This window comes from Balaenoptera acutorostrata, chromosome 1 (assembly GCF_949987535.1).
Source record: "Balaenoptera acutorostrata chromosome 1, mBalAcu1.1, whole genome shotgun sequence".
Classification (NCBI taxonomy): domain Eukaryota; kingdom Metazoa; phylum Chordata; class Mammalia; order Artiodactyla; family Balaenopteridae; genus Balaenoptera; species Balaenoptera acutorostrata.
This window is the reverse complement of record NC_080064.1, coordinates 16,145,778-16,170,382: the sequence shown is the minus strand read 5'-3', so window position 1 is coordinate 16,170,382 and position 24,605 is coordinate 16,145,778. Positions and strand designations below refer to the sequence as shown.

At 39.7% G+C, this 24,605-nt stretch overlaps 1 protein-coding gene across 7 annotated transcripts in view; it reads left to right on the top strand.

The window, feature by feature from the left end:
- Nucleotides 1-17,487, top strand: part of HP1BP3 (heterochromatin protein 1 binding protein 3) — a 33,655-nt gene extending 16,168 nt beyond the window's left edge. For all 7 annotated transcript variants that reach the window (XM_057549837.1, XM_057549819.1, XM_057549851.1 and 4 more), the window contains 6 exons: nucleotides 241-395; nucleotides 9,343-9,433; nucleotides 11,862-12,021; nucleotides 13,713-13,824; nucleotides 15,111-15,224; nucleotides 15,710-17,487. In XM_057549837.1, the coding sequence (XP_057405820.1) occupies nucleotides 241-395; nucleotides 9,343-9,433; nucleotides 11,862-12,021; nucleotides 13,713-13,824; nucleotides 15,111-15,224; nucleotides 15,710-16,004 (927 nt within the window). In that variant the 3' untranslated portion in view covers nucleotides 16,005-17,487. The remainder of the gene's footprint in view (nucleotides 1-240; nucleotides 396-9,342; nucleotides 9,434-11,861; nucleotides 12,022-13,712; nucleotides 13,825-15,110; nucleotides 15,225-15,709) is intronic.
- The last annotated feature ends 7,118 nt before the right edge of the window (nucleotides 17,488-24,605 follow it).

The following is a 24,605-nucleotide window of genomic DNA, read 5'->3' as shown; positions in this document are numbered from 1 at the left end:
TTCTTAACCACTGCACCACCAGGGAAGTCCCTGAAACTTTTATCTCCAAGAAATTGCCACTCAAGTGACATTACACCACTGTGGTATGAATTATTTGAATATTTGCTAAAAAGGGATAGCTTTCTTTTGCTTACTTGATTTGGCAGTCAGCTTGGGAAAGCCCTTGAGTTGAATATAGAAGCATTAGAAAAGAAAGCTCTATATCCTGTAATGATGATAATTTTTGATATTACATTTCAGAACAGGAGCTCTGCAGTGGATCCAGAACCACAAGTAAAATTGGAGGATATCCTCCCACTGGCCTTTACTCGCCTTTGTGAACCTAAAGAAGCTTCCTACAGTCTCATCAGGAAATACGTGTCTCAGTATTACCCTAAACTTAGAGTGGACATCAGGTATGAGCCAGAGGCCTGGACTTTAAACACAGATGTCTGTGTTACTTCCTTATCCCCTTTTTCATGAGAAAGGAGAAAGATTAAATATTCAGTAAGGATTACTTTCCGTTGAGCTAGGAATAAAACCTTTTTTTGTGGGTTTTATTTTTTGTCCCATTATATTTTCCTTTTCATATCTCCATATGTAGTTTCTTTTTGAAACTCAAACCGCATGTTGACTTTCACAGGACTCTGATAGAATAACTCTTTTCATGATGTCAGCTGCTAGAATATTCAGCATTAAACTGTGTCCTCTCAGCTGCTTATTATTTTTTTAATTTTTTCTAATTTTTTTATTGTGATAAAATACACATAAATATAAAATTTACCTTCTTAACCATTTTTAGTGGTAACAGTGTTTAGTTGTATTAAATACTTCCATAATGTGCTACCATCGCCACCATCCATCTCCAGAGCTCTTTTCATCTTGTAAAACTGTGACTCTGTACCCATTAAACAAGAACTCCCTGTTCCCCCTTATCCCCCAGTCCCTAGCAGCCACCATTCTACTTTGTCTCTACAATGTTTGACTCCTCTAGGTGCATACTTCATACAAGTCGAATCATACAGTATTTTTGTGACTGGCTTATTTCACTTAGCTTAATGTCCTTAAGGTTCATCCATGTTGTTGTGCGTGTTAGAGAATTTCCTTTCTTTTTAAGGCTGAATAATATTCTATCGTATGTATATACTACATTTTGTCTGTCCTTTTGTCTGTCCGTTCATCTGTCATTGGACACTTAGGTTGCTTTCATATTTTAGCTATTGTGAAATAATGCTGCTCTGAACATTTGTGTACTAATATCTCTTTGAGACCCTGTTTTCAAATACCCAGAAGTAGAATTTCTGGATGATATGATAATTCTATTTTTAACTATGTAAAGAACCACCGCACCATTTTCCACAGTGACTGTACCATTTTACATTCCCACCATCAGTGCACAGGGGTTCTGATTTCTCCATATCTTCACCAACGCTTATTTTCTGGTGTTTTTTTGTTTGTTTTTTGATAGTAGCCATCCTAATAGGGAATGAGGTGGTTGGTAGCTCATTATTTTTTATTTAGAGGTATAACTGAGAACATAGGAGAATTCAGGCTTCTGTAGCACTTCTACATAGAAATAGCATAATATTTTCATCATTTAAACATTTAATGTAAAATTCTGAGAGAATTTTGATAGTAATTTATTTGTAAAATAATTGCCACTTAAAAGCATCTAGACTGATTAGACTGTCACATTTGCTTGTGGATTCATGCAGACACATTGTCTAAATTTGTAATTCACAGAGTTTGTGTTTTGAATGTGTTTGTGTAACATCTTTGTTATATTGACTTCTGGGAAATTGGGTTTAATCCAGAGTCCTTTCTACAGACGATTTCTGTATTGGATGCACATTGTCCTGATATAGTTTAGTACTGGTATTTACTTTGGATTACTGAGGCATACAGTTAGAATTGCAGGGGTTTCAGCCCAGAAGCCACATTTTCAGAAGAGCACTTAGTGGTCTTCAGAGTGGCCAGTTAGTGAAAGTGCAAGTGCCAAAGAAAGGGGAATCATAGAAGCAGAAAATTTGAAATTAATATCCTGATTTTTTCATGCTTCTTATACCCTGATTATGAGCCACAGATATAACTTTGGGTCCAATACGCGTTGCTTGGCGCATTTAAAGATGGAAATACATTTCAGTCTTATCTCCTCTTACTCTGTTTTTGGTGACTAGAGACTGTATCCTCCCCCAGCTTTTTTCTTTCCTTACGGTTCTACTTTACTTACATGAGACATGCTGGTGATTGCAGTGTAACTTTGCTCTATGTCTTTGGGAACATGTCCTGTTGTCATTTTATGTTGAAACAAAATTTGCCCGAAAATAGGTGGGTTGTCAGCCCATAGATGATGATGAACCTGAAGACCTTTTCTTATTACCTTATTAAATAGTAACTTCTTTCTTTGAAGCTCTTTTTTCCTTTACTTTGATTTTCTCTACCACTGACGGTAGTGGAGTCCTGCCATGCATACATTTAACGTGAAAGTTTAGCCTACTTAACGCTTGACTGACCAAAAGAACAAGAAAAGTACAGTTTTAAAATATGAGTTGTCTTTCTGTACTTGCTGTCTATGATTTCTCTCCTCCTACTTTCTCTTAAACCCACTTTTGTCACACTTTACCCCCACCATTTTACCTGAAGTACTTCTTCCTGTCAGTGTCACTGAGGGCCTCCACATTGCAAATTACAGTAGTCAGTTCATAGTCCTTGACTTACTTGCTGGTCTTTCTACCAGCATTTGACACAGTTGATGGCTCCCACCTGCTTGAAACACTTTCTTCACTTGCCTTTCAGAACACCACACCTTTCTGATTTACCTCCAGCTTCACTACCCACCCATTCTTCCTCAGCCTCCTAAGGATTCCTGATTTCCCATCTCCTGACTCCTTAATGTACGAGTGCCCTATGGTTAGACCTTAGGCCCCTTGTCTTTTCTGTCCACATTCACTTGGAATGAATGGTAATTTTTTCCATTCTCAAAGCTTTAAATAGCACCTCTACAATATTAGTATACAGGTATATAAATCTGGCCCACACTTCCCTTCTAACTCCACATTTATATATACAGACACCTATTTGACATCACCGCTTGTGTGGCTAATTTCACATGTTCAAAACTACACTCCTAAAACTCTTGATCCCCACCCCACCCTTGCCCCGCCCCTCCTGCCCCATCTCTCCCGCCCCACCAGAAAGGCCCTGCACTTCCCATACCTCCTCCATCTCAGTTAGTGGCAATAACATCTTTTCAGTTGCTGAAGCCAAAAACCTTGGGTTTGTCCTGGTCTCTTTATCTCACACCTAAATGTAATCTATAAAAAATTACTTTGTCTTTAAAATACATTCATAAATGGACCTCTTTTCATTACCTTCACTATTTTCACTCTTTTCGAAGCCACCATCATCTCTCACATGTATTAGAGCAGTAATCTCCTGCTTCTCCCATGCTCCCTCCCTTTCAGTCTGTTCTTAACATAGCAGTGAGTGTGAGACTTTTAAAATGTAAGTTAGACCATACCACCTTGCTACTCAGACCTCCCAGTGGCTTGCCAACCACCTCACAGTCAAAAAGTTTAAAGCTACAGTCTTTAAAATGGCCTACAAGACACTATACTTCCATTGCATCTCCAGCCTAATCTGCTACTACTCTTCTCTCCCTTACTGGCCTCAGAGACTTCACACTTGGCTGTGCCCTTTGCCTGGGTGGTTTTCCTCCATAACCCACCTTGCTCACTCTTTTACTTCCTTTAAGTTTTTACTCTCATATCATCACCACATGCCTGCCTTGATTACCGTACTATTTTTTAACATTTTATTTTGGAAATTTTCAAACATACACATAAATGTAGAGAGAACATAACCATCATACTAACCTAATTCCTAACTAAATTAATAATTCCTTAACATTATCCAGTACCCAGGCCATGTTCAGATGTCCTCATTTGTCTCCAAAATGACTTTTCACAGTTGGTTTTTTCAAGTCAATATCCAGACATGGTCCACTCATTGCATTTGGTTGATAGGACCATTTAACTTACATTTGCAACCTTTCCCTCCTCTCCCAGCGTGCAGAATTCTATTTCTCTGCCTTATTTTTCTCCATAGCACTCATCATGTTCTAACATACTATGTATTTTATTTGCCTTTTTTTAAATTACCTGTTTACCCCATTAAAATGGCAGATTTTTATATTGTTCACTTCTGTTTTTCCGAAGCCTAGCACACAGTACATGCTCAATAAATATTAGTTGAATGAGTGAACTAATATGGGCACTTCACCTGGCCATTTCACTCCAGGAGCTTTTGCCCTGGCACATATGAGATGAGACATGAATTTCTGCTACCATACACTGGAGGCTATAGAGCATTGTGGTAAAGAGCACAGACTTTGGAACCAGACCCTTACGTTTAAATCCTGAGTCTGTCATTTCTAGCTTTATATCCCTGAATAAGTTATCTCTTTGTGTCTTGGTTTCCTCATTGATAAACAGTGTATAAGTCATAGAGTTGTTAGGAACCTTAGTATGTGTTAAGCACTTAGAACAGTGCCTGAGACTTCCCTGGTGGTCCAGTAGTGAAGACTGCGCTCCCAATGCAGGGGGCCGGAACTCGATCCCTGGTCAGGGAACTAGAACCTAGAATGCTGCTGCAGCTAAGAGTCCACATGCCGCAACTTAAAAAAAAAAGATCCTGCATGCCACAACAAAAATCCCACGTGCCACAACTAAGACCCGGCACAGCCAAATAAATAAATAAATAAAAAACAGTGCCTGGCACGTAATAAGAACTCATCTAATGTTAGTATTATTAGTCAGTCTCAATTCCAATGTAGTTCTCATGGTATGAGCATCACACCATACTAAATACGATTCTAATGTTTAAAGACTGTTTTTATATAACATGCAAGTCACCTCCTTTATTTGTTAACAATGTTTTTTTCAACCCTAGAGAAAAATGGGGTATATTGGCTTTATATAGGCTTTGGGTTGGCCTCTAAGAAGGTGCTCTCAGAGTTAATTCTGTCATATGACATTAGAAATCAAATTTTAATATCTAATCCTTGTGTATGGTATAACTTCTTCGTATTCTCTTCGATTTTTCTCTTTCTGTGCATACCAAAGTATGAGCATAGCCCAAGATTCAGTTTTACCCCCTATACTTTCCTCTAAACATATTAATTTCTTTGGACATCCCTTAATTTCTTAACAGTTTAAACTCTTTAATTTCAAGAGTCTTTTGATCTTCTTAATTCTGTCCATGCGTTTCTAACAGATTGATGTAACTCTTAGATTCCTGCCACTCAGAACCCCTCCCTCCCTTCCCTTCCATTCGCTTTGTGCATTGCTTTCGTTTTTATCTCTCAGTGCAGACTAACTTTCTCCACAGTTGAAAAACACAGCCACCAACAATCACTCACTATTCCCTGCTTTCTAATTAAACTGGTCTGTTCATCTTATTTTTAAAAAGAAAAACTTGTTACAGTAAATATAAAAATTTGTTATAAATTTGTTATAATAAACAAATTTGTATAAAGTAAATTTGTATAGGGCTTTTAAAAACATTTTAGTTTGCATTGTTTTCTGTAATTCTCAAAATAGACTTAAAAATAGGTATTGCTACCTCAATTTTGCAGACAGAAATCTTACCCTGGGTTACCTGGCTATTCACTGGTGAAAGCAGAACTTTATTTCATTTTTCTATTATAACCTCTTGCTTTTTCCACTGTCCAGGGCTGTCTTATATTGGAAAGTGCAGGCCTACCTAGCATAGTAAGTAAAAATGCAAAATCTGGAATCAGACTGCTCACGTTTATAACCTGGTTCTTCCACGGCCTGGCTATGTGACCTGGGAGAAATGACTTAATTTTTCTGTCACTTAACTTTTCCCCTTCAGTAAAGTATGGGCAATAGTAGTACCTATTTCTTGGGGTTGTTGTATTCTCTTGTTTATTCCACACGTGTAAAACATTTACAGCAGCACTTAGCACTATCATAAGTACAAAATGATGTGATACAGACTAGAATTTTTTAGAAAGAGGAGTTGTGCCTGGGATTTAGCAGTGAGTTGAAAAGATGGGGATTGATTGGGCCCCGTCCAGTCAAGATGAGGATCCAGTCGGGTCCCATCCCATTGAGATGGGTCTAGAGAATGTGTAGAATTTAGATGGGATGATAGAGTGGAGAAGGCATCTTAAAGGAGCTTCATGAGAAAATTTCAGAGGCAGGAGTTAGCTTTCTTTTTGGGGAGTGGAAGGAAGCCTGTGTCTGACTGGATCTAGACTAACAAGGGCTGGCACCAGGCCATGGAAAGCTTTGAAGCTGGGTGGAAGCGTTAAGACCTGACACCTGATCAACTGAGTAACATATTAAAGGAGGCCTTTATAGGCTTATTGACCTAATAGTGGTGTGCACTATGAAAACAGTAGCATAGTGCCCAGAAGGGAGACTATGGTGGCTTGTACTAAGGTTATAACAGTGATGAGAGAGAAAGGGTCAATCTGAGAAGCTTTGAAGCACTTGGTAAGTGTGGTTTTACCTGAAGGTAGGAGTGAGTGATAGAACTGTGAGATTTCTAAAGGCCCAGGATAAGGTGTATGCTAAAGTAATGATTGGTATTGCTGAGAAAACAAAAATATTAAGGGAACCGATTTAACTGATAACTCATTCCTGAAGCATTTGAACCTTGGTTAAGAAGATTCTTCTCAGGGAATTCCCTGGTGGTCCAGTGGTTAAGACTCCGAGCTTTCACTGCCAAGGGCCTGGGTTCAATCCCTGGTTGAGGAACTAGGATCCCGCAAGCATCGCGGCACGGCCAAAAAAAAAAAAAGATTCTTCTCAGATTAGTTGTTTAATTTGATACAAGAGACTAGGGTTTCAGGGCTTCCCTGGTGGCGCAGTGGTTGAGAATCTGCCTGCCAGTGCAGGGGACACGGGTTCGAGCCCTGTCTGGGAAGATCCCACATGCCGCGGAGCAACTAGGCCCGTGAGCCACAATTACTGAGCCTGCGCATCTGGAGCCTGTGCTCCGCAACAAGAGAGGCCGCGATAGTGAGAGGCCCGCGCACCGCGATGAAGAGTGGCCCCCACTTGCCGCAACTAGAGAAAGCCCTCGCACAGAAACGAAGACCCAACACGGCTGTAAATAAATAAATAAGAGACTAGGGTTTCAGTGGTTAACTTAAGCTCTATGATCCTCCATTGGAATCTAACTTACAGAGCAACTAATAGTAAAATTGTTTGACACTTAAATGATTCCTTCAATTGTGTTCCCAAAGCTCTATGCACATGCTTCAACACTGAACCTTATCATTCTCTACCCTAATTATTATTTATTCATCATCTCTTAAATTCCTTGAGTTTAGTGACTAGATCTAAGTGTTTATTCCTGCATAACCATAATAAAAATACTCAGTAAATACTTGTGGGGTGAATGACTTTGAGTGTGTTTTGGGTTATGGCATAAATCATATTTGTCCTGAATGGAATAGCACTGGCTTAGAAATACTTGGATTGTGATTTGGCGGAGAGGGAGTTTCTTCATTTGGAGCGTCAGGATGTACAAGATTTGATAGCATGGTTTCTGCTCTTTAGCACCCTGTTAGAACAGGGGATCCCCTTCACCCTTCCGCCCCAGACGTGTGGATAATGTAATTAATAACTCTAGTGTCAGCTCAGGCTGTAATGCTTAGTGGTTAGAGAAAAGATTTAAAATTTCTTCTCCAAACAAAAGTATCAAAGCTCGATAAAGCACCTCAAGTGGTAATAGTTTGGCCCTCATCATTCTGCCCCTCAGTGGGCTGCCAAGTTGTTAATCTTTTCAACTTAACTTATCAAGTAATCAGTTTCAAAGAAGTCTCATGATTTTCTGCTCCTTGGGTGCTATTCTAGTAATTCTGGGGAGGTGTGGCAAAACACATCTCTTAACTTTTGGGTTACGATTAACCCTTTCTTCAGATGTCCTGTCGTTGGCCTGGGTGTATAGCTTTCCATTTTGTCTTGTTCCATACCACAGACCCCTTTAAGCCCTAAGTCAACTTGATTGATTTCTCCCTGCACCTGAGATTCTTCACCCACCGTTCAGGCCATTGCTCCTTGACAGAGCAGCTTTTGCCTCAACACTTTGTTCTTATGTGTTTCTATTTTGTTTTTGTTTTAATATTTTATTTTACTTACTTTTATTTTTTTGGCTGCGTCGGGCCTTGGTTGCGGCACGCGGGCTTCTCTCTAGTTGTGATGTGCAGGTTTTCTCTCTCTAGCGTGGCACGCAGGCTCCAGAGCGTGTGGACTCTGTAGTTTGCGGCACGTGGGCTGTCTAATTGAGGCGCATGAGCTCAGTAGTTGTGGCACCCGGCCTTAGTTGTGGCATGTGGGATCTTAGTTCCCGGACCAGGGATCAAACCTGCATCCCCTGCATTGGAAGGCGAATTCTTTACCACTGGACCACCGGGGAATTCCTGTTCTTATGTTTTTAATGATATTCAATTTCTTCTTGCCTGCCATTTGGTTTTGATGACCTAGTTTTTTGTTTTCGTTTTTGCTTTTTTTAATACAACCCTCTTAAGGCAGAGATACTATGTTAAAAACAACCTATTTTCTTTCTCAGGGAATTATGTTTTATTAGGCTGACTTTAGATACTGGTTTGTAAAAAACAACTCCATTTTTTGTTAATGTGTATATACTTTTAAAAAATCAGGGGCTTCCCTGGTGGCACAGTGGTTGAGAATCTGCCTGCTACTGCAGGGGACACGGGTTCATGCCCTGGTCTGGGAAGATCCCACGTGCCGTGGAGCAACTAGGCCCGTGAGCCACAACTACTGAGCCTGCGCGTCTGGAGCCTGTGCTCCGCAACAAGAGAGGCCACAATAGTGAGAGGCCCGCGCACCGCGATGAAGAGTGGCCCCCACTTGCCGCAACTAGAGAAAGCCCTAGCACAGAAACGAAGACCCAACACAGCCAAAAATAAATAAATAATTTTTTTTAAAAATCAGGAATTTTGCCGCAGAGAATATCAGAATTAGATGGGACTTTAAAGATATCCATTCTTTGCTTGATTACAAAGTTTGGTTGCTATTATAGTCTGATGGTAAAAAAGAGGCTTTTGGAGTGCCCTGGCAAGTTGGAAATTGGTTCTGTATGGTTCATGGTTCTGTATGTACAGGTAATGACTTAGCTTCTTTGCTTGAAGAAAAAAGAAATACCACTTATTAAGGGTGCCAACAATTTATTACTTTACTGTTTTAACAAAGTACTACACATCTAATAGGAATCAGAACTTCAGTTCTTTAGAATAACCCTGGTTCTGTTTTTTTCAAATCTTACCTTCATTAATATATTTATTGTTATTTTATGTTTTCTCTGCAGGCCTCAGCTGTTGAAGAATGCTCTGCAGAGAGCAGTAGAGAGAGGCCAGTTAGAACAAATAACTGGCAAAGGTGCTTCTGGGACATTCCAGGTTAGAGGCTAAAAAGGCTTGGTTGTAGAGAAGTAGTTCTCAAAAGTTGTGGTTTCAGGACCTCCTTATACTCCAAAAATGTATTGAGGGCCCCAAGAGCTTTTGTTTATGTGGGTTATGCATATCAATATTTACCATATTTGAAATTACAACTGAGGAAAATTTTTAATATTAATTCATTTAAAAAATAATAAACCCATTGCATTTAACATAAATAACACTTTTTATGAAAATTATATTTCCCATAGGACTTCCCTGGAGGTCCAGTGGTTAAGGCTCTCTGCTCCCAATGCAGGGGATACGGGTTTGATCCCTGGTCAGGGAACTAAGATTCTGCATATGCCACATGGCACGACCAAAAAAAACCCTGTATTTCCCAAAATAAAAAATTTAATGAGAAGAGGATTACCATCTATCACATTTTTACAAAAGCTTTACTGTCTAGCTTAATAGAAGACAGCTGGTATCTGTTTTAATATATTTTGGGTTACATCTATGAAGAAAATCCAGCTCACACAGGAGTACAGTTAGATAAATGTGGAGTATTTTAAGATAATTTTCAGATAGAGGTTGATACTGTTCTTTGATAGTATACCAAAACTCAACAAATGATAGTTTTTTGTAATAGCTTTATTGAAGTATGATTTATACACCATAAGATACAATCATTTTATGTTCCAATGTATAATTCAGTGATTTTTAGTAAATTTTTTTTTTTCCTCCATGCCTGATTGCACTGGATAGAACCTCCAGTACAGTGATGAGAGTAGATGTCTTTGTCTTTTTACCCATCTTAAAGGGAAAACATTCATTCTTTCACCATTAAAGCTGTGGGTTTTTCATAGATGCCTATTATCAGATTGAGAAAGTTCTCTTCTGTTACTAGTTTGTTGGAAGTTTATTACGAATGGCCGTTGGATTTGTCAAATGCTTTTTCTAAAACTCTTGAGATGATCATATGGCTTTTGTCCTTTATTCTGTTAATATGATATTACATTCATTGATTTTGTGGTATTAAAATACGTTAAAGGTGCCATGTGGAACCTGAAACCGTATCAGTGAACTCCTTGTACTCTTACCTTAAAATCCTTTGCTCTGTCTTGAACTTTGAGTGTATCTTTTAACCATAATTTTATCACTTGGTCATTTGAAGAATAGTAGTTCATTGAATTATGCAGTTTAAGTATTGGGAAATTATTGTGCTCATGATGGTAGATACAAGTTTTCCACAATTTAAATTTTCTCTTGAAAAGTTGAACTTATCATTGGCAACAAATACTCTTAGTTGTTTTCCTTGATATGACGGGCTCACTTAATTCATTTTCAAGAAAATGTCTACCAGATACCCAAGTCTGATTAACCATAGTTTATCTGTTAATTGTTCCTTCAAATAAAAAGGATATTCCATGAAAAATGCAGCTAATTCAGCTCACAACTCAATCACTAGGTGCTTTTCCTTGAGACTACCACCATCCCTCCAGATGCAGCTGACATGCTTTATAAATTTGTCTCACTTTGCCCCATCAAAGTATCAAAAAGACATGCACTGGAGTTGAGATTTAATAAAATCATTTTTATATCAAGGACATTCCTAAGTGAAACTGGGTTTTTTTTGTTTTTTTTTCTTTTAACCATAAGCGTATAGCAGTAAAGAATGCAGTAACTACTGGTACATTTCTGTGCCTCCACCTTGATTTGTAGTAAGGTAGCAGCGGTTTTACCCATCATTGTTTTTCCACCATTAGTGCAAATGTCATCACAGTGAAAAAAGCAAATCACATCTTAGTATTATGAAAATAGTTTTAACCTTGCAGATCCTCTGAAGGGATCTCAGGAACCCCAGGGGGTTTGTGGACCTTTCTTTTGAGAGTCAGTATTGTAGACCATACCTCAGTTTGTCCTTTAACCTTTTGGCTTATTGGTGCTAACCTTTGTTCCCCAGCCTTTTGTCCTTGAAGTATGCTATATAATTTTCTTTTGTATGATACCCTAAATATTTATCAAACTTTTCCTTTGCTGTTTTCCTTACAGGATTAAAAAGGCTATTTATTATTTTTATAAATACTCCATTTTTCAGATTCAGAAAAAAGGAAGTATTCTCAAAAGTGTTAATTTATTGTGGTCATAACAAGTTAACCTTCTTATTGGAGTAGAGCTGTCACTCTCTTTGGGTTAGGTTGGCTTTTGCTATCTTCAGTTGGATGGAGGGGTGGATAGAAGGAGGAAGTATCCCTAGGAGAGTTGGGACTCCTCAGTTAGGTTGAATACCTGAAGAGTGGGAAGAGAAAGTCCCTAACCTGACAATTTATTGTAAAACATATCTGTGCTAATGCAGGAACTCCGACCCACCTGGTGCAGAGGAGTCTTGTCTTGACCTGCTTTGGGAGAGTGTTGTCTTGATGCTTTTCTCTTCCTCCTTGGAAAACAGCTGAAGAAATCAGGGGAGAAACCCCTGCTTGGTGGAAGCCTGATGGAATATGCAATCTTGTCTGCGATTGCTGCCATGAATGAGCCGAAGACCTGCTCCACCACTGCTCTGAAGAAGTATGTCCTGGAGAACCACCCAGGGACCAATTCTAACTATCAAAGTAAGACTCAGAGTTGAGCACATTTAACGGGCATCCAGGGGATTGTCTTGTGAAAGGATCCCTACAGATCATGCTGTTAATGATAAAGCACTAACTACTGACTGAAAACCAAGAGGGAACAACTTTACAAACTTATTTATTATTTACAAAAAAATAATCAAGACTTATCCTTGATGTACAGTGTCTGCTGAGGATCAGAATTTGATTTTACTTTGCTATAAAGATTTTTCTGATATTTATTTTTATTATAATAGAGACAAATTTCTAGGTTCGAAACACCTCTCAAGTATAGTATCTTTTCACCGACTTCTGAATGTTTACCAGAACATCTAATATCACCCTGAAACCAAGCCATTGTTTTAAAATACTTACCACTTAGGTGATTTCTTATTGACTTAAGCCTTAAACAGAAAATACTTTTTTTCAGTAAAGTATATTTACCCTTTCAGGTGGTGATTTGAGATTAGAAACCTTGCCTTAGCAGCATTATCACATACAGATTAGTGAGAGTGTATATTTTCTCAGTGAACTATGAGAGTAGGCACAATGGTGTAGGGTGAGGAATATGAAAATTAAGTAACAGAAGATGCATACTAGAATATATTGTTTTAAATGAGAAGCTAATTTTGAAGTCTTTTTTTAAAAATAAATAAATTTATTTATTTATTTATTTTTGGCTGCATTGGGTCTTCATTGCTGCATGCAGGCTTTCTCTAGTTGCAGCGAGCAGGGGCTACTCATGATTGCGGTGCGTGGGCTTCTCATTGCAGTGGCTTCTCTCGTTGCGGAGCACGGGCTCTAAGCACGCAGGCTTCAGTAGTTGTGGCGTGCACGCTCAGTAGTTGTGGCTCGCGGACTCTAGAGCGCAGGCTCAGTAGTTGTGGTGCACGGGCTTAGCTGCTCCACAGCATGTGGGATCTTCCCGGACCAGGACTCAAACCTGTGTCCCCTGCATTGGCAGGTGGATTCTTAACCACTGCGGCACCAGGGAAGCCCCTGTATGGCTGTTTTTTCTCTTCCCTTACTTTAGATATGTACTGTGTTTAATTGTGCATATTGACCCTGTAGATTATTCTGTGGTTTTCTCTTTTGACCACGTGTTATAAGAGAAGATGAATTTGGTTATTAACCTTTTCAGTGTCACTAATAATTGTGGCAGCTATTTATTTGGACACTGAATCACTATAAAATGTATTTTTATGTGTTTTTATATGAAAGATGAGAACTGGTGAGGCCTTTAGGAGCCATGATACTGTTTTTTTACTATTTGCTGATTCTTGAGAAATTGGTTTTCTCTTTATAGATATCCTTCTAAATGCTTATCAGTACTTATAGGCACTCAATAGATGTTCAAATGAATAGAAATGAGAGATTGAGTTTTAAGTTGGCTATTAACCATTTATGTGCGACGGTAGGGTAAGTCATTACCCACCCTTGGCTACTATTCCACTTTTGTGCAATGAGGAATTTGACACAGTGGTCTGTAAAGTCTCTTCCCGTTACAATTAACTCTTTCCAAATTTATGGACACTTAATAATAATTTAGTGAATTAGTTAAAAATCCCTATGACCACAAGGGATTCACTTAGCACATGTCAGGACAATAAATTGAGGTATAACTGATTGTGGTTGAGGGAATTTTCAAATCTGAATAAATAAGTACTTTCTTCATTTTTGAATTTATTGTTCAGTGCATTTGCTGAAGAAAACCCTACAGAGATGCGAAAAGAATGGGTGGATGGAACAGATCTCTGGTAAAGGATTCAGTGGCACCTTCCAGCTCTGTTTTCCCTATTACCCCAGGTAAGCACCTAGCCCATGGTGTGAAGTAGTGGTCATTGCAAATTTAAAATCTGACTCCAGATTAAAGGTTTGGCTTAACTTATTTTGCCCTTATTATTGTTATACTGAACTGAATATACTTGAAAATAAAGACTACTTAAGGCGGTATTGTTCTAGAGCTGAAGGTTTTCATATAAGAACAGGGGGATTGGGGCTATCCTGCTGGAACTTATTGTTAGGCACATGTTCCTGAAATCAAGCGTTGAATTCTTTGAGATCCTTGGCCAGTCATTTAGATGTTCATTCCTTCTAATAAAGAATAAAGTACATGGTAATGACAGGAAGATTATTAGAGGATTATATATGTTTTAATGGTCCAGCACCAAGTAGGGAGAGCATTGGCTACTTCTAAGAATCCTAGTCTGCCTCTTCATACTATAGAGACAAGGCTGTTTATTTGAAAACTTGTCTCTTATACATATCTTATTTATTCATTTAACCAAAAAAATGTATTGAGCACCTCCTATGGACCAAGCCTTTTTCTGTGTACCCGTGCTTTCGCCTTCTTACACTTTCGTTTCTAATAAAGTACCATGACATGTACCACTAAAACCTATTTCAGCAGTATAGTGTAGCTTTCTTATATGGTTCTTTGTGCATAAACATAAGTGTTACTTGATTGAATGTATATTATTTGAGTTTTTCAAATGTTTAAATATTCTTAAAATCATACACGTACAGTGTTATTATTTAAGGACTTATTAATCAGTGGGATCAAGTTTTCTACCATTAAGGACAAAGAAAATTTAGAATATCCTTGCTGAATTTCTCAAAAACTTTGAAGAGATTCAGGCTTTATGACACTTTTGAGGTCTTTTACCAGTATCATAAAGGCAAAAAATATATACTGCTGTGTAGGCTGTTCACCGCTGTATAGACCATTCACTGCTATATATTCAATGGCTGATAACAGTGCCAAACACATGTCAGGCGCTTAAATAATTGTTTACTAAATAAATGATGGAACTATCAGTTTTATTAAATGGAGAGAGGAAGGGAATGAGGTATGGTCTGGGACTTTTATAGATTTGTCATAACTTCATATGTTTGTTCAAAATAGGTTAAATTGTACCTGATATTTGTAACCTAACTTGACATAATTGGGGAGGGTGGGAAGAAGTGGGTCATGTCCAGGGAAGAGCATATCTAGGTTCACATTCTTTTTTTTTTTTTACATTGAACAGTAGGTTCACATTCTTTTCCTTGTCCTGATGGGACTTCTCTTTACCTTTTTTTTTTCTTACTAGCCCAGGAGTTCTGTTTCCAAAGAAAGAGCCAGATGATTCTAAAGATGAGGATGAAGATGAAGATGAGTCATCAGAGGAGGACTCTGAGGATGAAGAGCCACCACCTAAGAGAAGGTGGGGACGTGTGGAAAACGCTTCTCAGAGCTGAAAATGACAGCACTAGGAGAGGCTGTGAGAAGTGTTTGAACAGTTCAGGATCCTTCTCAGATTCTTTGTGTAACATTTGAATTTGTCTTGTTCTTGAGCATTTAAAGGCTCTAAACTTGTGAAACACTGTGAATATGTAATTACTCTTCGGTCAAACCTGTGTGTGTGTGTGTGTGTGTGTGTGTGTGTATGTATATCCATAGTTTGGTTATTTGAAGAAAAAGTATTCCATATTTTTCTAGGAAAAACATTGAATTATGTGTAGACTTCAGGAATTGGTTGAGTTTTTATACAATTTAGTACAGCCTTTAAAAAGTAACAACCCACATTCCTCTTCTTAGCCTAGGTGACTTCTACCTGTGCTGTTTCTTTTTTGGCAAAGTATCTGGTCATCCTGGTGAAGTGAATCTCTCAAGTACTAAGTAATTGCCTTTGCTCTTTGGTTCTCACAGGTTGCAGAAGAAAACCCCAGCCAAGTCGCCAGGGAAGGCTGCATCCATGAAGCAGAGAGGGTCCAAGCCTGCACCTAAAGTCCCAGCTGCCCAGCGAGGGAAGGCTAGGCCCCTGCCCAAGAAAGCCCCTCCTAAGGCCAAAACTCCTGCCAAGAAAGCCAGACCCTCACCCCCAGTCATCAAAAAACCTAGTGGTAGCTCTTCAAAGAAGCCTGCAGCCAGTGTGAGAAAGGAAGTGAAATTGCCTGGCAAGGGCAAATCCACCATGAAGAAATCTTTCAAAGCAAAAAAGTAAATTTTATACGAAAAAAGGGTATCATGATGAAATTCAAAATCTTATTTTCTAAGGTCAGTGTGCATTTGTTTTAGTTTGATGCTTTTAAAATTACATTTTTTTCCTCCCCTATGAACGTTATGGGGAGGGAATATAAATAAACCAGTTTAGCCATTTGTTAGCTTAAGGTGCTCTTCTTGGTGCCTGCCCCTCCCCCCGCACCCTCCCTCCCAGTCATTTTAATTTCTGCGATAATTCTGGACTTCCCTGAACTGTATAATCTATACTTGTCCTTTTTTCTCCCCCCACCCCAATCCTCTTTCTTTTTTTATGGTCAGCTTTGGCTTTTTTTTTTTTTTTTCTTCCAGTTTTATCTAAACAGTTGCGAAGATTTTTATATTTGTTAGAAAGCATCAAGAATGGGATGCTAGTCAGGTGCTGGAAGTAAAAAGGAGGCAGTATAGCACTGACTGAATCATGAAGCCTCCTGCCTGGAGACTTCAGTTATAGCTATAATAACTAATCTTATTTATAAAACCACTCCACTAGCCCTTTCTCTCCAACTATAAACACAGAGATGTCTTAGCTTTGGGAATAGGCCAAAAACATTATGATCTCATTCAATTCTGAAGATGCACGACTCCTTTGGGCCACTTTTCACATTGATCAATTTCTAGGTATTTTTCATTGGCCCCTGGGCATTGCATTCCCTCAATAGCAAGCACAAGATCTCTCCACCACTTGGTTTTTGACTGAAGGGGAAATACAGGAACATACTGAATTTGTGATTTCTGGTGTCACCTGTGTTACCAAAAATCAAAACATATAAAATCTTCTTGATCAAATGTTTAAATATATTTTTTAATATTTGGAGCATGAGTTGTCACTTCCTCTTTGCCTTTTTTATTGGAGAGTTACACCATTGCTAATGTAGAAATGCTAAGTGGAAAAACATACAATTTGCTAAAATAAACTGTGGGTTTTTTCCCCTTCTTTCTTTCCATAGCACTTTTGATAACAAGCAAGTGGCTTCCTTTTTGAGTTATTTAAAAAGAGAAAAGAAAAAACAAATGAAGCCCGACTACCTAACCCTTTCTTATTTGTATTTGTTTTAGTATTGTGAAGTTGTGTTAAATAGCACTAGCTTTCTAAGAAATATTGATTTCTGGTTATCATTTATCTTCCCTGTGGCACTTGACATTTTAATTGTCTTAAACTTTTTGGTGTACATCTTCTGGCCCCTTGAGTGCTGCCAGAGGCGAAAGATGTTTGTTTAATTCATTCCATTTGCATTGTCTCCTGGGATCCCATCTGCAGCCTAAAGTGTGGCTGGGAATTGGACTTGAGAAGATTGGCTTGAATTAGATCCATAATCATGTGTGATCCCACCATGAGTTTATTGGAATTTGTGTTGCATGTAAGGCAATCTTTCCTGTTGTAAATCTTCCTTTTTTTATGTACATATATTTTGAAAAATATGAATAAACATGAAATTTTAAAAGCTGCTGAACTGTAGCTTACATTTAAAAGTTTCCAGTATACCCTCTGAAGTAGCCATAAGTGTTACACTTACTTTGAGTCTTTTCCACTCCTTGCACTAGCCACCATCCATTTTCTGTTTAAATACAAGCTCCAGTTTATTTGCTTTTTGAATTTGTATATGGATGGTAAATGTTTCTAACTACATTGAACCTGATTATTTAATGCATAAGAGATTTTTAAAAATCATTTTGTATTAAGGTCCTTGTTTTCAAGATCATAAATTCCAGTTTTTCATGTTTAATGTCTACATATGTCCTTGGACTAGAAAAATACAGCACTGCAAAAGAATTGATAAACCCTAGAGACCTAATTCTAGAAAGTAATTCTAAATTTCTGTTATGCTATTTAGCAGGTAATAATTCTTAATAGTACAGTTGTTAGGAACCTGTGCTAAGAATACTCTTATGGAATCAAAAGTGGCAGGATTTTGGTTGGTTTCTGTGTTTTATGATACTGTTTTATTTTAAAAAGAAGGCCTGAACCTGGTGGCTATGTTGTATATCAGGTACTCTACCATAGAGTGAGACACTTAGATCATTTAAGGTCCCTTCCTACCCTGACACTCTGTTAAATTCACAGAATTCAGGTAAGGACAAAACTGTCCTTGCTTTCAGCATGGGAAAAGACAAGAGGGCCATTGCACTCTTCCAGGGAAAATCCCCAGCTGTCAAAGACATGCACCTTCTTGACGTTGAGACAAAAAGTTGTTTGGGTTTTTTCCCTTCCAGCCATTCTCAAGGAGCAGAACACAGTTTTTACTTCCATGTTACATAAAAGAAAACAGCAAACCCAAGAGATAACCCAGCAATTCTTCGTGTGGATCAGTGGCTTCAGTACTCTCTGTTAGTGGCTTTTAGTGAACTCAGCTACAGTGTTTCATATGTCCTTAAACCACCTACAAACTGCCTTTGATAAATGAATCTCACAAAGTGCTGGGAGAGAGATTGTTGGCTTCTTAAAGCTCAAATGAGAAAGAAGAGATATACCATTGCAGGAAGGGTGGAGTCTCCTTAGTAATGTGACAAAAGCATTCAACACAGGTAGAAATCTATCCTAACCATCCACGCAGATTTAACTAAAGGAGGCCTGGTCTAGTCATGTCTATTGCCTATAACAGGAAAATTACTTGGAAACAAGAGCTAGGTAATATACCAATACCTTTGATGTTTTTTCCATCGTTGCTCTTTTATAAGATTTTGTCAGCCCCAGGATAGGCTTGCTAACCTATCCTTACACCTACTTTACTTATTTTTTAATTTATTTTTGGCTGCTTTGGGTCTTCGTTGCTGTGCACGGGCTTTCTCTAGTTGTGGTGAGCAGGGGCTACTCTTCATTGTGTTGCGCGGGCTTCTCACTGCAGTGGCTTCTCGTTGCGGAGCACAGGCTCTAGGCGCACGGGCTTCAGTAGTTGTGGCATGTGGGCTCAGTAGTTGTGGCTCACGGGCTCTAGAGCACAGGCTCAGTAGTTGTGGTGCACGGGCTTAGTTGCTCCGCAGCATGTGGGATCTTCCCTGACCAGGGATTGAACCCTTGTCCCCTGCATTGGCAGGCAGGTTCTTAACCACTGTGCCACCAGGGAAGTCCCCTTATACCTACTTTAAAGAACCTAAGAAGTTATTCTTGCTCAGGTCGAGATACCCTTGCCATCCTCATCTGTCAGGAGAAAGAGGTTAAGCCGGCCTTACACGTGAACTGCTGTACTTAGCCAACTAAAAGAAAACTTAATCCAAAAACTTAGGATTATAATTGAAGTGTCTCATCTTTGGAACCTGATAAATCACAATTCTTTGGGTTAAGCAAAAGTTCTAATCCTAACCATGAAGAGAAATTCTACTCTTAATTGGATAAAGACCATTATTAAACTGTTTCCCCCTGTCAGTCAGAGGTTCTGACGACATTACTTTCCAGCGTGTAGAGTTGCTTTTGCATTTTTGTGGTAGAACAGATGGTCACTCAGTTCTGCAGAGCTGAAGCTGAAGAGCTAGAACTTGAAGCTCTTGGCTTAGGAACTCCTTGATGAACACGTGCTTGGAAGCCAGGAGAGATGCTAAACGGCATCCCTCAGCTGCGTTGAGTTTTCCTTTTTTAAGAAACTAATCTATACCATCTTTATTACTGTATTCTTTCTATCATTTCCACAAGATTCTTAACTCTGAAGGCTTTTTTTGTGTGTTGGAGTAATTTTCTACCTTTATTTAAATATATTAGCTTAGTTTTAACTGCTTCTAATTTGTTTTGTCAACAACAGGTATGTCAAAGGAGGTTTCTAAAGGTACCTTCCCAAGCTGTTTTCCTCAAAAAATGGCAACTCGTGGGACTTCCCTGGCGGTCCAGTCGTTAAGACTCCGCGTTTCCACTACAAGGGCGCAGGTTCGATCCCTGGTCTGGGAACTAAGATCCCACATGCCCTCAGCTCAGACAGACAGACAGACAGACACACACACACACATACACACACACACACACACACACACTGCAACTCTTGATATTGTATGTAAATGTAGAATTTACATCATTTGCTTTTAAATCTTTGTTTATTAGAGGAGAGTTCTTTCTCTAGGGGGCCTTGAATATGTTTGACAAAGCGTAGTTATTATTTTGACTTATTATTTAAATAATAATAGTGACAATAATAGCTAACACTAAATGAATTTTTTTTATGTGACAGGCTCTGTACATATATCAACCTTGTTTAACCCTAGCAACCCTATGAAATGGTCATTGTTTATTATTCCCATTTTACAGAAGGGAAAACTCAGGCACAGAGTGAGGCTGAGAAACTTGCCTCAGGACACAGTAGGTGGCAAAGACAGAATTAAACCCAGGCACTCTGAATGCAGAGCCATCTCTAGCTGCTCTGCTCCATTGTCTCCCCTTGACAATTTTTCAAGCTTCTGAATTCTCCCTTTATCTTACAGCACAATGACGCTATGTTCTATTCATGGAAAAGAAAGGATTTAAGAGTGCAGAGGATTTGGAAATGAGATTAAATTATTAAATTTGCTAATTAGGAGTCAGTGTGACTTTTGTCTCAAGAAGTTTGGTAAGAACTATTAAAATTAGATCTTGGATTACTGGAAAATGTTAGCTAGGCTGCCCTAAGGTAGTCTTTTGTTTTTCTTTTAGGACACTATGCAGGCACTTGATCACTCTCAAATCCTAGCCATGGGACACTTCCTGGTTTCCTCACAATTTACTTATTCCAGGCAAATTCTTTGAGTTCACAGGATGCTGATAGTTGTGAGCACTTTCCCTCCAGGGGTCACAGCTTCTATCAGAACTTTTGTGTTGCTAAGTGAGCAGTGCTCTTACCCTTTATAGACTGTAAACTTGCATTCCAGGAGGCCTACCAAGAGAAATTCCAGAATGGGGATTGTCTGACAACTGAATTTTTTGTAATAATACCGGCTTAGTAATCATGAACTGGAATATTAGAAATCCTTGCCCTTGATTCTGAAAGAAACCTTAGTCATCCGGTCTCTCCTACCATCTCTGTCTGCTTTGTTTGCCCAATTCCAACAGATAATTCCTTTTCCTAAAACCCAGAGTTGCACAACATCCTTGCTCCTCCATTTTACTGTTTAAGAACTTTTACTCTGATGAAATTCTTCTCATGTCAAACATAAATCCTTACGTTGTAACTTAAATTCGCTGGTATGTAGAATAAGACATTTTCACTAATTCCAAATTGGGATTGACCCCTGGTTAGAGTATATGACTCAGCCCAGCATACTAATAACATCTTTAGCTGTGGTCTTGCACAGTGGTCTTTGGGGGCTGTATCACTTACCAGCTATGTGACCTTGGCTAAGACAATCTCCCTGTGCCTTGATTTCCTCTGTAAAATAAAGGGGTTCAAATCCACAGTTCTTGGGGTTTTTTTAGAATAGCCATCCAAAGGCAATGTGAGATGATCAAGTATCAAAGAAAGACTGAACCATGTTCACTAAGGTTACTAAGGCATTTTAGAATTTTAGGAAAGACTTTTTAAATGAGACAGAACATCCAATTTCACAAGAATTCGGTTTTGTTGTTTCAACTACCATTCATTGTAGTTTCCTGTTGTTAGGCACTTTAATCACACTATCTCAAATCGTCACAAATATATTCTCAAAAGTATGTGATATTGGACTTCCCTGGTAGTGCAGAGGTTAAGAATCCGCCTGCCAATGCAGGGGACACGGGGTTCGAGCCCTGGTCCGGGAAGATCCCACATGCCACGGAGCAGCTAAGCCCATGCACCACAACTACTGAGCCTGCGCTCTAGAGCCCGCGAGCCACAACTACTGAGCCCGCGTGCCACAACTACTGAAGCCCATGCGCCTAGAGCCTGTGCTCCACAACAAGAGAAGCCACCGCAATGAGAAGCCCGCTCACCGCAACTAGAGAAAGCCTGCACGAAGACCCAATGCAGCCAAAAATAAAAATAGATAAATTTATTTTTAAAAAAGTATGTGAGGGCTTCCCTGGTGGCGCAGTGGTTGAGAGTCTGCCTGCTAATGCAGGGGACACGGGTTCGAGCCCTGGCCTGGGAAGATCCCACATGCCGCAGAGCGGCTGGGCCCGTGAGCCACAACTGCTGAGCCTGCGCGTCTGGAGCCTGTGCTCCGCAACGAGAGAGGCTGCGACGGTGAGAGGCCCGCGCATCGCGATGAAGAGTGGCCCCCGCTTGCCACAACTGGAGAAAGCCCTCGCACAGAAACGAAGACCCAACACAGCCAAAATCAATCAATCAATCAATCAAACATATGCATCTGATTCAAGATCCTCATTTAAAAAAAAAAAAAAAAGTATGTGAAATTATCCCCAATTTTCAGAAGCAAATTTTGCTAATTTCCCCCCAATTAAACATGTAGTAAGTGGTGGAGTTAGACGTAAACCAAGGCGTGGCAGACTCGACCAATCACCTTGCTGCCCCACCTTCCTTAGCGGGTTTATACACTGAGAGCTCAGGTAGGAAGATGTCTGGCAACAAGTTACAAGAGGGACAGACCATAGATGAATGGGCAGTGGTTAACAGAATTTTTTTTTTCCAGTTAGCAGATTTTTAAACCACTAGGAGCTTACTTGTTAAAAGATGAGCAGGAAAAAAGAAACATATACAGCTTTGAGTTACAGATGCCAGGGAGCAGGAGAGAAGAGCAGCCAAGTGGACGAGAGAAGTGAGTTCCTTCTAGGCTGGGGTCACCAGAGGCCTAGGTAGCCATTGGCTGCCACCTGGGCCAAACCTGGGGCCTTAGCTGGCTGTGGATGAAGAGCGGGGCTGCAGAGAAACCGCAGCTACTCGATGTGCAATCTTTTTAAAATCTCCGTTAAATATTATTACCAGCTTATGTTTTCAACATAGACGTTATTTTGGATAGTATTTGATATTACCTGCGTTTCTTTACTTTCTGAAATGCATCCCTAGACTCCTGTCTGACAACAAAGCCTCTAATGAGTGTTTCTGGGGAGGGGTCCTGTTTAAACCTGTACTTTTCAGTTGGAAAAGTACTAGGAACTATTCCTTGTTCCCCTGCTTCTCAAATGGGGTAGAGGTAGCAACAAGATTAAATACCTATTTCTGGGGCACTCGTTTTATTCCAAAGTATCGGGGGCAGTGCTTTATGTTAATATCAAAAGAAGTAGAAGGAAGTACAAAGTCCACAATAGTCACTAAGATAAAACAAGATTTCCTAGAAATAAAGCAGCGGCAGCACTGAGGCTCTACCAGGTGATCCCCAGGGAGTGCCCGTTCCCTCTTCTCCAAAACCACTGGAAGCACTGCCCTAACCGTGACTGAGAGGGTGGGTGGAGGTGCCTGCATTCTGTACCCCTTTGGAACTAAGACTGCAACTTCAGGCAAGCCACAGAACCTTCTGGTTCTCAACTGGAAACGAGAGAGAGTTGAACTAGATTAGATAACATTTCTCTGATCCTGTAACCTCCACACTTTTTGCCACCCAGAAGACACCAGAAAGAGAGAGGATCTGGCCATAGAATGTTGTGGTCTAGTCTGCTTTGTGAATGAATGAAAAGGAATCTTATTTTAATCACTGTATTAGTCTCCTTGGCCCATAACAAAATAGCACAGACCAGGGCGCTTGAACAACAGCAATTTATTTTCTCAGTTCTGGAGTCTAGAAATCCAAGATCAAGGTGTCATCAGGGTTAGCGCCTTCCGAGGGCGGAGGGAAGGATCTGCTCCCGGCCTCTCTCCTTGGCTTGTGGTTGGCTGTCTTCTCCCTGCAGGCACGTCATCTTACTTCTGTGTGTGTCTGTGTCCAAATTTCCTCTTATAAGCATACCAGTCATATAGGATCAGTGCCCACCCTAATAACCTCATTTTAATGTAATTACCTCTTTACAGACCCTATCTCTAAATATAGTCATGCTCTGAGGTACTAGGTGTTAGGACTCCAACATATTAATTTGGGGAGAAAAGACACAATTCAGCCCATAACATATCGTAGAATTAAAAAAAAAAAAAAATCTGTTCTAGGTCACTTACATGAGGGGGTGTGTAAGATGTTGGGGGGAGGAGGGTAAGTTGCAGGGATGGCCATTAGGACACACCCGAGGGAAGGAAAGCATGGTGCTCAAGGTTGAAAGTAGCTACCAACATGGGAAGGTATTGCTGAGGAAACATGGAAACGTGCGCTGTAAAAGCCAGATGCGTATGGGATGCTGTGCTGAGGCCTGTTCCAAGCTCAGCATCTTGGCTCCAGTTTCAGTCCTCTTGTTGCAGACGGGCTTGGAAAGGATGTGATGTTACTTCCCACTCACATTCACCAGCTGGCAACTCCAGTACCAGATTCTGGGGTTTCTAGTGAAAAGGGAAGGTTGTGATAGCAAGATCACACCTGTATGGTTTAGTCACTGTCACTGACTCATCAGGAAATGCCATGACAGGGCCATGCGCCCTCACCTGTTCAGGGATCACGACCCCACCACCCTAGCTTGCCTTGTCATTCCTTCCCCTGCTTAATAGGGATGATTTCTCTGGTCTTCCAGCAAAAGTGAGTCATTAATCCAGTGGTTGAGGTTCTATACCTGATGGCTCCCAAGAGCTGTCAGGAATGTAGGATGAGATATGTGGGG